The following is a 12,862-nucleotide window of genomic DNA, read 5'->3' as shown; positions in this document are numbered from 1 at the left end:
TTTGTTTTTCTTTTAATAATGTGAAATATTTGTTATTATAATGCCTTTCAGAAGAAGAGAGAAATATATCATCATTCCAGCTTTCTTGCTGGTGGGGCTACATTAGCAGCTGGAAGACTAGGGGTAACAAATGAGATACTTAAGGTAAATATCTGTTGTCATTGTATTGAACTGTTGCGTCAGATAGTTACACGATATCTCAAAAACTAAAGCAATCAGGTTTTTGACATCAAATCTTGAGGACAACTTTAGGCACTTATGACAGTATATACGATCTTATAATTGTTGGCTTCATAATTGTGCACTAATAAGGAATCTGATTTTGTAGGGTGATCGTATATATGCTTCAATCGGAAAGTATGTTGTTAAGTTTTTTAGGAACAAGATACATGAACTTCGCTTATATCGTATGAACTACTTTGTAGTCGGACCAAATAATTTGAAGTTGAGGACTACGGCACACAACCTGAGGCTGACATTTACTCAAAAGACATTTGTTGAGGAAACAAATGACCCTTCATTTCATATGAACATCTTTAGATAGCCCTAACAACAAATTCATAGAGATAGCCCGATAGGATTCACCTATTTTTCTTTTCGTTTAATTTTTTTTAATGCAGCCAATAAATATAGTTTGCAATATATATCTCTTTCTAATATTTCTCTATGCTCTTTTTGGTTTAAAACTATCCGCGCATCGCGTGGGTAAGTATACTAGTATCATTAGAATATCATTTGAAAAAATACATTTAGGCAGGCAAGTTCAACAAGAAAAAAGGAAGACAGACGCATTCAAAATAACTGTGGCTGAAGAAGAAGAAGAAGAAGAAGAAGAAGAAGAAGAAGAAGAAGAAGAAGAAGAAGAAGAAGAAGAAGAAGAAGAAGAAGAAGAAGAAGAAGAAGAAGTAGAAGAAGAAGAAGAAGGAGGAGGAGGAGAAGATGATATGAACATTGCTATGCTTTTCAAAGTGATAACAAACATGATGAAGAAGAACAGATACAGCAGAAGAGGCAAATCAAACTTCAGAAATGATAAGATGAACAATGATAACGACAAAAACGATGAAAGATGCTGTGAGTGTGAGAAACATGGACACATCCAAGCAGGATGTCCTGAACTGAAAAAGAAACTTAGTAGAAACTTTCAAAAGAAGAAATCTTTTGGAGCTTGGAGTGATGAAGAAGAATCTGATCAAGAAGAAATTGCCTACATATGCTTCATGGTCATCAATGATGATAGCAATGAAGACTCAGGTGAACTTGGTCTCATGGCTGACGAAGGTACAAGTGAGGTACGTCTTCCTACATGTCCAAATTGTCATGAACTTTAAGAATTTATCGACATTGCTCTTGCAGATATGGAGAAAGTTCTAAATGAACTTCGAAAAATTCAAAGAGAAAAGAAAGATTGGGCGTTAAAATTAGAAGTATGTGAAATTGAGAGGGATATGCTTCAAGAGGAAGTTAATGAACTTCAACTTCAACTGAGTGGATTACGAAAATCCGCTAGTCATAGTTCTGTTAAATCAAATCAATATGTTTCTCATAAATTTACAACTAGAAATACTTCTTCATGTATTCTTTATGGTAAAAGTGGGCACAAATCTAATCATTGCAGGTATAGAATTAAAACAGAGAAAGGCTATGAAAATTCTAATAACCCCTTATGCATCTACTGTGGAAAATTTGGTCATTCCTCTAACCATTGCAGGCTTAAAAACAACAAGAAATGGTTCTGGCGACCCAAGGCCTCAAGTCAAGCTAACACTCAGAATGCTAACCATTCAGGATCCAAGCAAGCTTGGGTACTAAGAACAATTAATTTTTTATTGCAGGAACAACGCAAGAGGAATAGAAAAGGGAAATGGTATCTTGATAGAACATGTTCCAGTCATATGACTGGTGACAAACAAGTGTTCAAAACAGTCACCAAATTCGATGAAGGAACTATCACATTTGGAGATAAATCAAAAGGGAATATAATTGGAGTTGGAAGAGTCCATCTCAGCTCAACATGTGATGTAGACGAAGTATACCTAGTTGATGAACTTGGTTACAACCTTCTCAGTATCAGTCAACTATGCGACAATGACTATGAGGCTCGTTTTAAAAAATCTGGTTGGCTTATTGAAGACGAATTAGGTAAAGTTATTCTTTCTGAAAATAGAGACAAAAATGTATATACTATATGCAACATGGACAGTCTTGGTAATCAAATATGTCTAGATTCTATGATTAATGATCCTTGGGTATGGCACACAGAAAGCCATGCTAGCATGCATATTATTCAAAAAATCTCTAACCTCGATCTTGTCATTAGTCTTCCAAAACTAGATTTTTCAAAAGATAATATTTGTGATGCATGTCAATTAGGAAAACAAACTCGATCATCCTTTAAAATCAAAAACATTGTATCTACTACTAAACCTTTTCAATTCCTGCATATGGATCTGTTTGGTCAAACTAGAACTGCTAGCATTAGTGGTAGAAAATATGCCTTTGTTATCGTAGATGATTTCTCTCATTTTAGTTGGGTTATGTTTCTGGGTCATAAAGATGAAGCTCAAAAGAATTTTGAAATCTTTTGTAAGAAGGTACATCGTGAAAAAGGATATTACATTTTTACTATCAAAAGTGACCATGGAGGAGAGTTCGAAAGCAGAGTTTTTGAAAACTTTTGTAATGATCAAGGAATATCTCATAACTTCTCTTCGCCAAGATCACCTCAACAGAATGGAGTGGTAGAGTATAAGAACAGAACTTTACAGGACATGGCAAGAACCATGATTGTGGAAAACTCTCTACCTCACCACTTCTGGGCGGAAGCTGTAAGTACTGCATGTCATATTATCATTAGATGTCTGATTCGACCCCTTCTCAAAAAGACTCCATATAAACTGTGGAATGGTAAGAAACCCAACATCAGTTACTTCCCACCCATTTGGATGTAAATGTTTCATTCACAATAATGGTATCCAAAAAGTGACGAAGGTATCTTTCTTGGTTATTCTCCTTCAAGTAGAGCATATAGAGTCTTTAATAAAAATAACCTTTGCATTGAGAAATCCATTCATGTTGTTTTTGTAGATACTAACACTCACTTAAGGAATGTAAAACTTCCTGAAGATGAGGAAATCTCTATTGTTCCAAAGTTTGTTGTTGCAGGAAAAGATAGTCAATATCAGTCGACTGATTAGCAAAATCAGTCAACTGAAGAACACATTGAAATCCAGGAACCATCTTCTACTGAACAGTCAATCACAAATATTCCAAATGAATGGAAAAGTGAACCTGGATATCCTCACAAGTTCATCATTGGAAATCCACAAGAATGTATCACTACCAGAAGCTCAACTCTCACATGGCCTTAATATCACAACTTGAACCAAAAAAGGTTGATAAAGCCCTTAAAGGCGTCTACTGGGTCAAAGCTATGAAGTATGAACTCGATCAATTTGAAAGAAATAAAGTGTGGGATTTTGTTCCAAAACAATCAAACACTTCCACTATAGGAACTAAATGGGTCTTCAGAAATAAACTAAATGAGTCTAGTCAGGTGGTTTGTAACAAGGCAAGGCTAGTTGCTCAAGGTTACTCTCAGCAAGAAGGAATGGACTACGATGAAAATTTTGCACCTGTAGAAAGATTAGAATCCATTCGAATACCACTTGTCTTTGCTGCTCATAAAGAATTCAAGCTATTTCAAATGGATGTAAAAAGTGTGTTCTTAAATGGATATATCTCTTAAGAAGTATACGTGAAATAACCTCCTGGTTTTGTAACTACCAGCTTCCCAAACCATGCATTCAAGTTGTCTAAAGCTCTATACGGACTCAAGCAAGCTCCTAGAGCCTTGTATGAAAGACTAAGCTCCTTTATTCTAAATCAAGGCTTCAAAAGAGGTAATATCGACACAACCTTGTTTATTAAGCACTCAAATAAATGTAATCTTATTACTCAAATTTATGTTGATGATATCATCTTCGGAAGTCCTAACCCTGTATTATGTAAAGAATTCACTCATATTATGAAAGAAGAATTTAAAATGAGCATGATGGGAGAACTAACATTCTTTCTTGGATTACAAATCAAATAATTTTCAAAAGGGAGTTTTATTAGCCAAACCAAGTATACCAAGGAACTCATAAAAAAGTTTGGCATGGAAAATGCAAAGTCTATTGGAACTCCAATGAGCCCAACATCTTTGCTTGAAGAAGACAAAAATGAAAAAAATGTGGATGAAACAATGTATAGAGGAATGATTGGATTACTATTATATCTAACTGCTAGTCGACTAGACATAATGTTCGGTGTATGTAAGTGTACAGGGTTTCAGTCGGCTCCAAAGGAATCTCATCTTACTGCAGTTAAACGTATTATTATATATCTCATTGGGACCACTGAATTAGGACTATGGTATGCTCATTCTAACAATTTTGCTTTAAAAGGTTTTTCAGATGCAGATTTTGCAGGTGATAGGATTGATAGGAAAAGTACTAGTGGCACATGCCAATTGTTGGGAAATGCTCTAATTTCATGGCATAGTAAGAAATAAAATTATGTTGCTCTATCAACTACTGAAGCAGAATATTTAGCTGTAGGGAGTTGTTGTACACAAGTCCTTTGGATCATGCATCAACTTCTAGACTATGATTTATCTTTTACCTCTACTCCTATATTCTGTGATAATACAAGTGTTATATGTGTTGTCAAAAAAATATGTGCATCTAGCGGGATTGCATCTCTGTTGTTACCAGGTGGTCGAACAGCTCATTCAAGATTTGTGATTCCTCTAAATGTAACTGAAGATTCAACATGTAATATCAAGCAAGGTACTCCTTTAGCAAATTTAATTATTAAGGCAAAGTTGATTATTTGGGATGAGGCACCCATGATGCATAGATATTGTTTTGAAGCTCTTGATAAAACTTTAAGAGATATTCTTAGGTTTAAAGATGCATCCAATTTACACCTACCATTTGGAGGTAAAACAATTATTCTTGGTGGTGACTTCAGACAAATATTACCTGTCATTCCAAAAGGAAGTAGGCAAGATATTGTTAATGCTTCTCTCAATTCTTCTTATTTGTGGCCTCACTGTCAACTCTTAAAGTTAACAAAGAATATGAGATTGCAAGGTAATGAAATAGGGACACATCTAGATGAGTTGAGAGTTTTTTCAGATTGGATTTTGGCAATTGGCGATGGTATAGTTGGTACTTCTGTTGATGGCAATGAAAAAGTCCAAATACCAGATGATCTTTTGATAAAACAATCTGTTGATCCAACATCTGCAATTGTAGAAAGTACATATCCGGATTTCAACAGTCGTTGCAATGATATAGGATACCTCCAGCAGAGAGCCATTCTTACACCAACTCTTGATATGGTGGAATCAGTCAACGAATATATGATTTCGCTTAATCAAAGTTCTGAGAAATCATATTTGAGTTCTGATACAATCTGCAGCTCTGACAATACTTATTCAGCACTGGAACATGTACACACTCCTGAATTCTTAAATACAATTAAATGTTCTGGAGTTCCAAATCATGCTCTTACTCTAAAGGTTGGTATTCCAGTAATGTTATTAAGAAATATTGATCAGTCAGCAGGATTATGTAATGGAACAAGGTTGATCATAACTAAACTTGAAAATCAAGTCATTGAAGCCAAGGTTTTAGCAGGACAGATGGCTGGACAGAAAGTGTTTATTCCAAGAATGACATTGACTCCATCTGATGCTAGAATTCCATTTAAGTTCCAGCGAAGACAATTTCCAATCATTGTTTCTTTTGCCATGACAATCAACAAAAGTCAAGGACAGTCATTGTGTCACGTGGGATTATTTTTGAAGAAACCAGTTTTTACACATGGACAACTATATGTTGCTCTTTCTCGGGTGACAAGCAGAAAAGGATTAAAAATTTTGGTTTGTGATGATGATGGGCAAATAACTACTGAAGCTACAAATGTTGTATTTAAAGAAGTTTTTCGAAATTTAGTCTGACACTCGAAAGATAATCAATATCTTTTTGGAGGTTTAAGTACTACTTTTGTTGCTGAGATTCATTAACCAACTGCAAAAAGTTCCTGTTGATGTGATTTCTGAAACATGTAATAGGTACGCTTTACTTTTCGGTATTTTTTTAAAAATATTTTCCTATTTCTCTATTGAAACATGTAATAGGTACGCTTTACTTTTCGGTATTTTTTTAAAAATATTTTCCTATTTCTCTATATTGGTCATCATCTGCCATAACATGGAATAACGTTACTTCTTACATCGCATTGGTGAAGAAGCAGTGAACGTCATGTACAAAATTGATTTGAATAAGGTAATTCATCAAGTGGATTTTGTGATATTGCATCAACTGTAATATGTTTTGGCTGGCTAAAATAAAATTATGGATGTTTCCATATACTCATTTTTTTGACTACTAATCGACCTACTAATTTTTTTGTTTGTCTTTTATTGGTGTGATACAACAAGATTGTTTCTCAATATGCTTATTCCTAAGTTCTACTACTTCATTATTCCATTATGTTCTTTCTTACTTTGGCAGGAAATGTATGATCAAAGTCACTATTACATTACTGATGACTTCTCCAATTAATGTTCGAATTGTTAATTTGTTCTCATGGCTAGAAAAAATTGTTATTTGATTATCTGATCGACATGAGGAGCATGGGAGAAAGGATTATTCATCATGTAGAGCTCTGCAGTTTGGTGGCAGAGTAACAGTACCTAACCTAAACTGATCTTTATTGTTATCTTCATTAAATTCATTGTGATTAGTTAGTTGTTTAGACGTGCAAAATACTGGAGGCTCAACTATGTCTATCTCGGGTGTTATCGCCTTTCCGTGCAGAGAGTGGTGATAAGGAACTGTCTGTTCATCCGAGACACACCAAATTTATTGTGACTAGAAACAACAGAACCAAGATTGTTTTGGTCGGGCTTCAGGGAGTTGTCAAATATGTTGTTGGGCTAAGTGGTTGTCATTGACTGGTGAGGCCTCATTCTTTTTTAAATTGTGTATTTTGTTTTTTCATTTTACCCATAAAGGTCAAGAATGATTCTTCTTCTCTTTGACAGCTTTACTTAAAATAACTGCTAAAATGGCTTCTTAATTAAGTTACTCTTAATGTTGTGTTATTCTCTTAAAATTTAATGACATCCGCAATGTAAGTGCGTTACATTTCATTTTTATTCTTATTATTCTTCACACTCTTCATGTAATTGGTTTATAAAGTAATATTTTCCTGATATAAACAAGTTTTGCTGCAATTCCAGCTCAATAGTTCAGAAAAACAAGTTATAGTCTGTCAGACAAATGAAAGAGTTGAAGAATGTAATAACTAATAACGGTTCCTGAACAATGGTTTTATCACACTTTCTATCCACAAACCATCTGGTCCTTCTACTTCTTCCTCTGTCTAAGACTTGAGGAATGCTATTTTTAAAGAAGAACAGGGCATGTATCATTGTTATTCTGTTCTTTTTTCACATTACAATAATATTGGACACGAATAAAGAATCTGTAACTTGAAACACTGCTTTAGTAAAACATGAAGTCAATTATGTATTGGGTCAATTACTTACTAAAAATACTACTGATGCACTATCCAGGTCTGTTAAAGATATCAATAAGCATCAAATTATTAGACATGAAGCAGCCAAACTATTCTTTCTCAAAGCAGATGTGGAACACATTACACTTCTGAAGAGTTTTCGAAGTAGGAATCATGGAGATGGAAAAAAGGTTGACCTCAAAGAATGTCCATGATCTAAGCTTTAGAAATAATGTATTAAGTATCTTTGGCAGAATGTGCAAAATCTTTGTCACTTATTGCAATGCAAATCATAATGTTTAGCATCAATATACAAATGGCTTCTCATATACATGCACAGACATTGGTTTTTCTTTATATATATATGATCTGCTCTATTATACACTACTACTATTAATTACCTCTATGGCATGTTCCATATGTTCCTTTTATCCTTGATTAAAAAAGGAGACAATATGTATTTTTTTCTGTTAAGTCAAGGAGTAAACTCTGTATAATTTCTTTACTTTCATTATTTGATATTACCATTTAGCTCTAATTATTCATCGTTTTCTTTCTGTTCTCAGCAAGAGAGAACATTATGAATATATAGTGGCGCAAGGGAAAATTGTGCAAAAACACACTGGAAATCGTCTTGATACAACCAATGGGTTGCTAGAGGCAAAATGGATTTTTGTAATGAGCAACTCAAAAAACTCTATGCAGCCGAGGTGAGTGGTAAAAGTTACTGCGAAAATGCTTTTTTGATTATTATCCTGCAAAAAAAGGTTTGTTTTTCTTTTAATAATGTGAAATATTTGTTATTATAATGCCTTTCAGAAGAAGAGAGAAATATATCATCATTCCAGCTTTCTTGCTGGTGGGGCTACATTAGCAGCTGGAAGACTAGGGGTAACAAATGAGATACTTAAGGTAAATATCTGTTGTCATTGTATTGAACTGTTGCGTCAGATAGTTACACGATATCTCAAAAACTAAAGCAATCAGGTTTTTGACATCAAATCTTGAGGACAACTTTAGGCACTTATGACAGTATATACGATCTTATAATTGTTGGCTTCATAATTGTGCACTAATAAGGAATCTGATTTTGTAGGGTGATCGTATATATGCTTCAATCGGAAAGTATGTTGTTAAGTTTTTTAGGAACAAGATACATGAACTTCGCTTATATCGTATGAACTACTTTGTAGTCGGACCAAATAATTTGAAGTTGAGGACTACGGCACACAACCTGAGGCTGACATTTACTCAAAAGACATTTGTTGAGGAAACAAATGACCCTTCATTTCATATGAACATCTTTAGATAGCCCTAACAACAAATTCATAGAGATAGCCCGATAGGATTCACCTATTTTTCTTTTCGTTTAATTTTTTTTAATGCAGCCAATAAATATAGTTTGCAATATATATCTCTTTCTAATATTTCTCTATGCTCTTTTTGGTTTAAAACTATCCGCGCATCGCGTGGGTAAGTATACTAGTATCATTAGAATATCATTTGAAAAAATACATTTAGGCAGGCAAGTTCAACAAGAAAAAAGGAAGACAGACGCATTCAAAATAACTGTGGCTGAAGAAGAAGAAGAAGAAGAAGAAGAAGAAGAAGAAGAAGAAGAAGAAGAAGAAGAAGAAGAAGAAGAAGAAGAAGAAGAAGAAGAAGAAGAAGTAGAAGAAGAAGAAGAAGGAGGAGGAGGAGAAGATGATATGAACATTGCTATGCTTTTCAAAGTGATAACAAACATGATGAAGAAGAACAGATACAGCAGAAGAGGCAAATCAAACTTCAGAAATGATAAGATGAACAATGATAACGACAAAAACGATGAAAGATGCTGTGAGTGTGAGAAACATGGACACATCCAAGCAGGATGTCCTGAACTGAAAAAGAAACTTAGTAGAAACTTTCAAAAGAAGAAATCTTTTGGAGCTTGGAGTGATGAAGAAGAATCTGATCAAGAAGAAATTGCCTACATATGCTTCATGGTCATCAATGATGATAGCAATGAAGACTCAGGTGAACTTGGTCTCATGGCTGACGAAGGTACAAGTGAGGTACGTCTTCCTACATGTCCAAATTGTCATGAACTTTAAGAATTTATCGACATTGCTCTTGCAGATATGGAGAAAGTTCTAAATGAACTTCGAAAAATTCAAAGAGAAAAGAAAGATTGGGCGTTAAAATTAGAAGTATGTGAAATTGAGAGGGATATGCTTCAAGAGGAAGTTAATGAACTTCAACTTCAACTGAGTGGATTACGAAAATCCGCTAGTCATAGTTCTGTTAAATCAAATCAATATGTTTCTCATAAATTTACAACTAGAAATACTTCTTCATGTATTCTTTATGGTAAAAGTGGGCACAAATCTAATCATTGCAGGTATAGAATTAAAACAGAGAAAGGCTATGAAAATTCTAATAACCCCTTATGCATCTACTGTGGAAAATTTGGTCATTCCTCTAACCATTGCAGGCTTAAAAACAACAAGAAATGGTTCTGGCGACCCAAGGCCTCAAGTCAAGCTAACACTCAGAATGCTAACCATTCAGGATCCAAGCAAGCTTGGGTACTAAGAACAATTAATTTTTTATTGCAGGAACAACGCAAGAGGAATAGAAAAGGGAAATGGTATCTTGATAGAACATGTTCCAGTCATATGACTGGTGACAAACAAGTGTTCAAAACAGTCACCAAATTCGATGAAGGAACTATCACATTTGGAGATAAATCAAAAGGGAATATAATTGGAGTTGGAAGAGTCCATCTCAGCTCAACATGTGATGTAGACGAAGTATACCTAGTTGATGAACTTGGTTACAACCTTCTCAGTATCAGTCAACTATGCGACAATGACTATGAGGCTCGTTTTAAAAAATCTGGTTGGCTTATTGAAGACGAATTAGGTAAAGTTATTCTTTCTGAAAATAGAGACAAAAATGTATATACTATATGCAACATGGACAGTCTTGGTAATCAAATATGTCTAGATTCTATGATTAATGATCCTTGGGTATGGCACACAGAAAGCCATGCTAGCATGCATATTATTCAAAAAATCTCTAACCTCGATCTTGTCATTAGTCTTCCAAAACTAGATTTTTCAAAAGATAATATTTGTGATGCATGTCAATTAGGAAAACAAACTCGATCATCCTTTAAAATCAAAAACATTGTATCTACTACTAAACCTTTTCAATTCCTGCATATGGATCTGTTTGGTCAAACTAGAACTGCTAGCATTAGTGGTAGAAAATATGCCTTTGTTATCGTAGATGATTTCTCTCATTTTAGTTGGGTTATGTTTCTGGGTCATAAAGATGAAGCTCAAAAGAATTTTGAAATCTTTTGTAAGAAGGTACATCGTGAAAAAGGATATTACATTTTTACTATCAAAAGTGACCATGGAGGAGAGTTCGAAAGCAGAGTTTTTGAAAACTTTTGTAATGATCAAGGAATATCTCATAACTTCTCTTCGCCAAGATCACCTCAACAGAATGGAGTGGTAGAGTATAAGAACAGAACTTTACAGGACATGGCAAGAACCATGATTGTGGAAAACTCTCTACCTCACCACTTCTGGGCGGAAGCTGTAAGTACTGCATGTCATATTATCATTAGATGTCTGATTCGACCCCTTCTCAAAAAGACTCCATATAAACTGTGGAATGGTAAGAAACCCAACATCAGTTACTTCCCACCCATTTGGATGTAAATGTTTCATTCACAATAATGGTATCCAAAAAGTGACGAAGGTATCTTTCTTGGTTATTCTCCTTCAAGTAGAGCATATAGAGTCTTTAATAAAAATAACCTTTGCATTGAGAAATCCATTCATGTTGTTTTTGTAGATACTAACACTCACTTAAGGAATGTAAAACTTCCTGAAGATGAGGAAATCTCTATTGTTCCAAAGTTTGTTGTTGCAGGAAAAGATAGTCAATATCAGTCGACTGATTAGCAAAATCAGTCAACTGAAGAACACATTGAAATCCAGGAACCATCTTCTACTGAACAGTCAATCACAAATATTCCAAATGAATGGAAAAGTGAACCTGGATATCCTCACAAGTTCATCATTGGAAATCCACAAGAATGTATCACTACCAGAAGCTCAACTCTCACATGGCCTTAATATCACAACTTGAACCAAAAAAGGTTGATAAAGCCCTTAAAGGCGTCTACTGGGTCAAAGCTATGAAGTATGAACTCGATCAATTTGAAAGAAATAAAGTGTGGGATTTTGTTCCAAAACAATCAAACACTTCCACTATAGGAACTAAATGGGTCTTCAGAAATAAACTAAATGAGTCTAGTCAGGTGGTTTGTAACAAGGCAAGGCTAGTTGCTCAAGGTTACTCTCAGCAAGAAGGAATGGACTACGATGAAAATTTTGCACCTGTAGAAAGATTAGAATCCATTCGAATACCACTTGTCTTTGCTGCTCATAAAGAATTCAAGCTATTTCAAATGGATGTAAAAAGTGTGTTCTTAAATGGATATATCTCTTAAGAAGTATACGTGAAATAACCTCCTGGTTTTGTAACTACCAGCTTCCCAAACCATGCATTCAAGTTGTCTAAAGCTCTATACGGACTCAAGCAAGCTCCTAGAGCCTTGTATGAAAGACTAAGCTCCTTTATTCTAAATCAAGGCTTCAAAAGAGGTAATATCGACACAACCTTGTTTATTAAGCACTCAAATAAATGTAATCTTATTACTCAAATTTATGTTGATGATATCATCTTCGGAAGTCCTAACCCTGTATTATGTAAAGAATTCACTCATATTATGAAAGAAGAATTTAAAATGAGCATGATGGGAGAACTAACATTCTTTCTTGGATTACAAATCAAATAATTTTCAAAAGGGAGTTTTATTAGCCAAACCAAGTATACCAAGGAACTCATAAAAAAGTTTGGCATGGAAAATGCAAAGTCTATTGGAACTCCAATGAGCCCAACATCTTTGCTTGAAGAAGACAAAAATGAAAAAAATGTGGATGAAACAATGTATAGAGGAATGATTGGATTACTATTATATCTAACTGCTAGTCGACTAGACATAATGTTCGGTGTATGTAAGTGTACAGGGTTTCAGTCGGCTCCAAAGGAATCTCATCTTACTGCAGTTAAACGTATTATTATATATCTCATTGGGACCACTGAATTAGGACTATGGTATGCTCATTCTAACAATTTTGCTTTAAAAGGTTTTTCAGATGCAGATTTTGCAGGTGATAGGATTGATAGGAAAAGTACTAGTGGCACATGCCAATTGTTGGGA

At 34.5% G+C, this 12,862-nt stretch overlaps 3 protein-coding genes across 3 annotated transcripts; all 3 read left to right on the top strand.

Moving 5' to 3' along the window:
• Positions 1-3,331: 3,331 nt before the first annotated feature.
• LOC142178253 (putative mitochondrial protein AtMg00820) lies at positions 3,332-3,748 on the top strand. Its single transcript, XM_075247584.1, has one exon. It carries the CDS (start codon positions 3,332-3,334, stop codon positions 3,746-3,748), a length of 417 nt encoding a protein of 138 aa, XP_075103685.1.
• An 882-nt stretch (positions 3,749-4,630) lies between these two features.
• LOC142178252 (uncharacterized) lies at positions 4,631-6,010 on the top strand. Its single transcript, XM_075247582.1, has one exon. It carries the CDS (start codon positions 4,631-4,633, stop codon positions 6,008-6,010), a length of 1,380 nt encoding a protein of 459 aa, XP_075103683.1.
• A 5,661-nt stretch (positions 6,011-11,671) lies between these two features.
• On the top strand, positions 11,672-12,088 carry LOC107811355 (putative mitochondrial protein AtMg00820). Its single transcript, XM_016636262.1, has one exon. The coding sequence runs from the start codon at positions 11,672-11,674 to the stop codon at positions 12,086-12,088; it is 417 nt and encodes a 138-aa protein (XP_016491748.1).
• The last annotated feature ends 774 nt before the right edge of the window (positions 12,089-12,862 follow it).

The sequence above is a fragment of the Nicotiana tabacum genome, chromosome 24, assembly GCF_000715075.1.
Source record: "Nicotiana tabacum cultivar K326 chromosome 24, ASM71507v2, whole genome shotgun sequence".
Taxonomy (NCBI): Eukaryota; Viridiplantae; Streptophyta; class Magnoliopsida; order Solanales; family Solanaceae; genus Nicotiana; species Nicotiana tabacum.
This window is presented reverse-complemented; position numbering and strand designations above follow the sequence as displayed.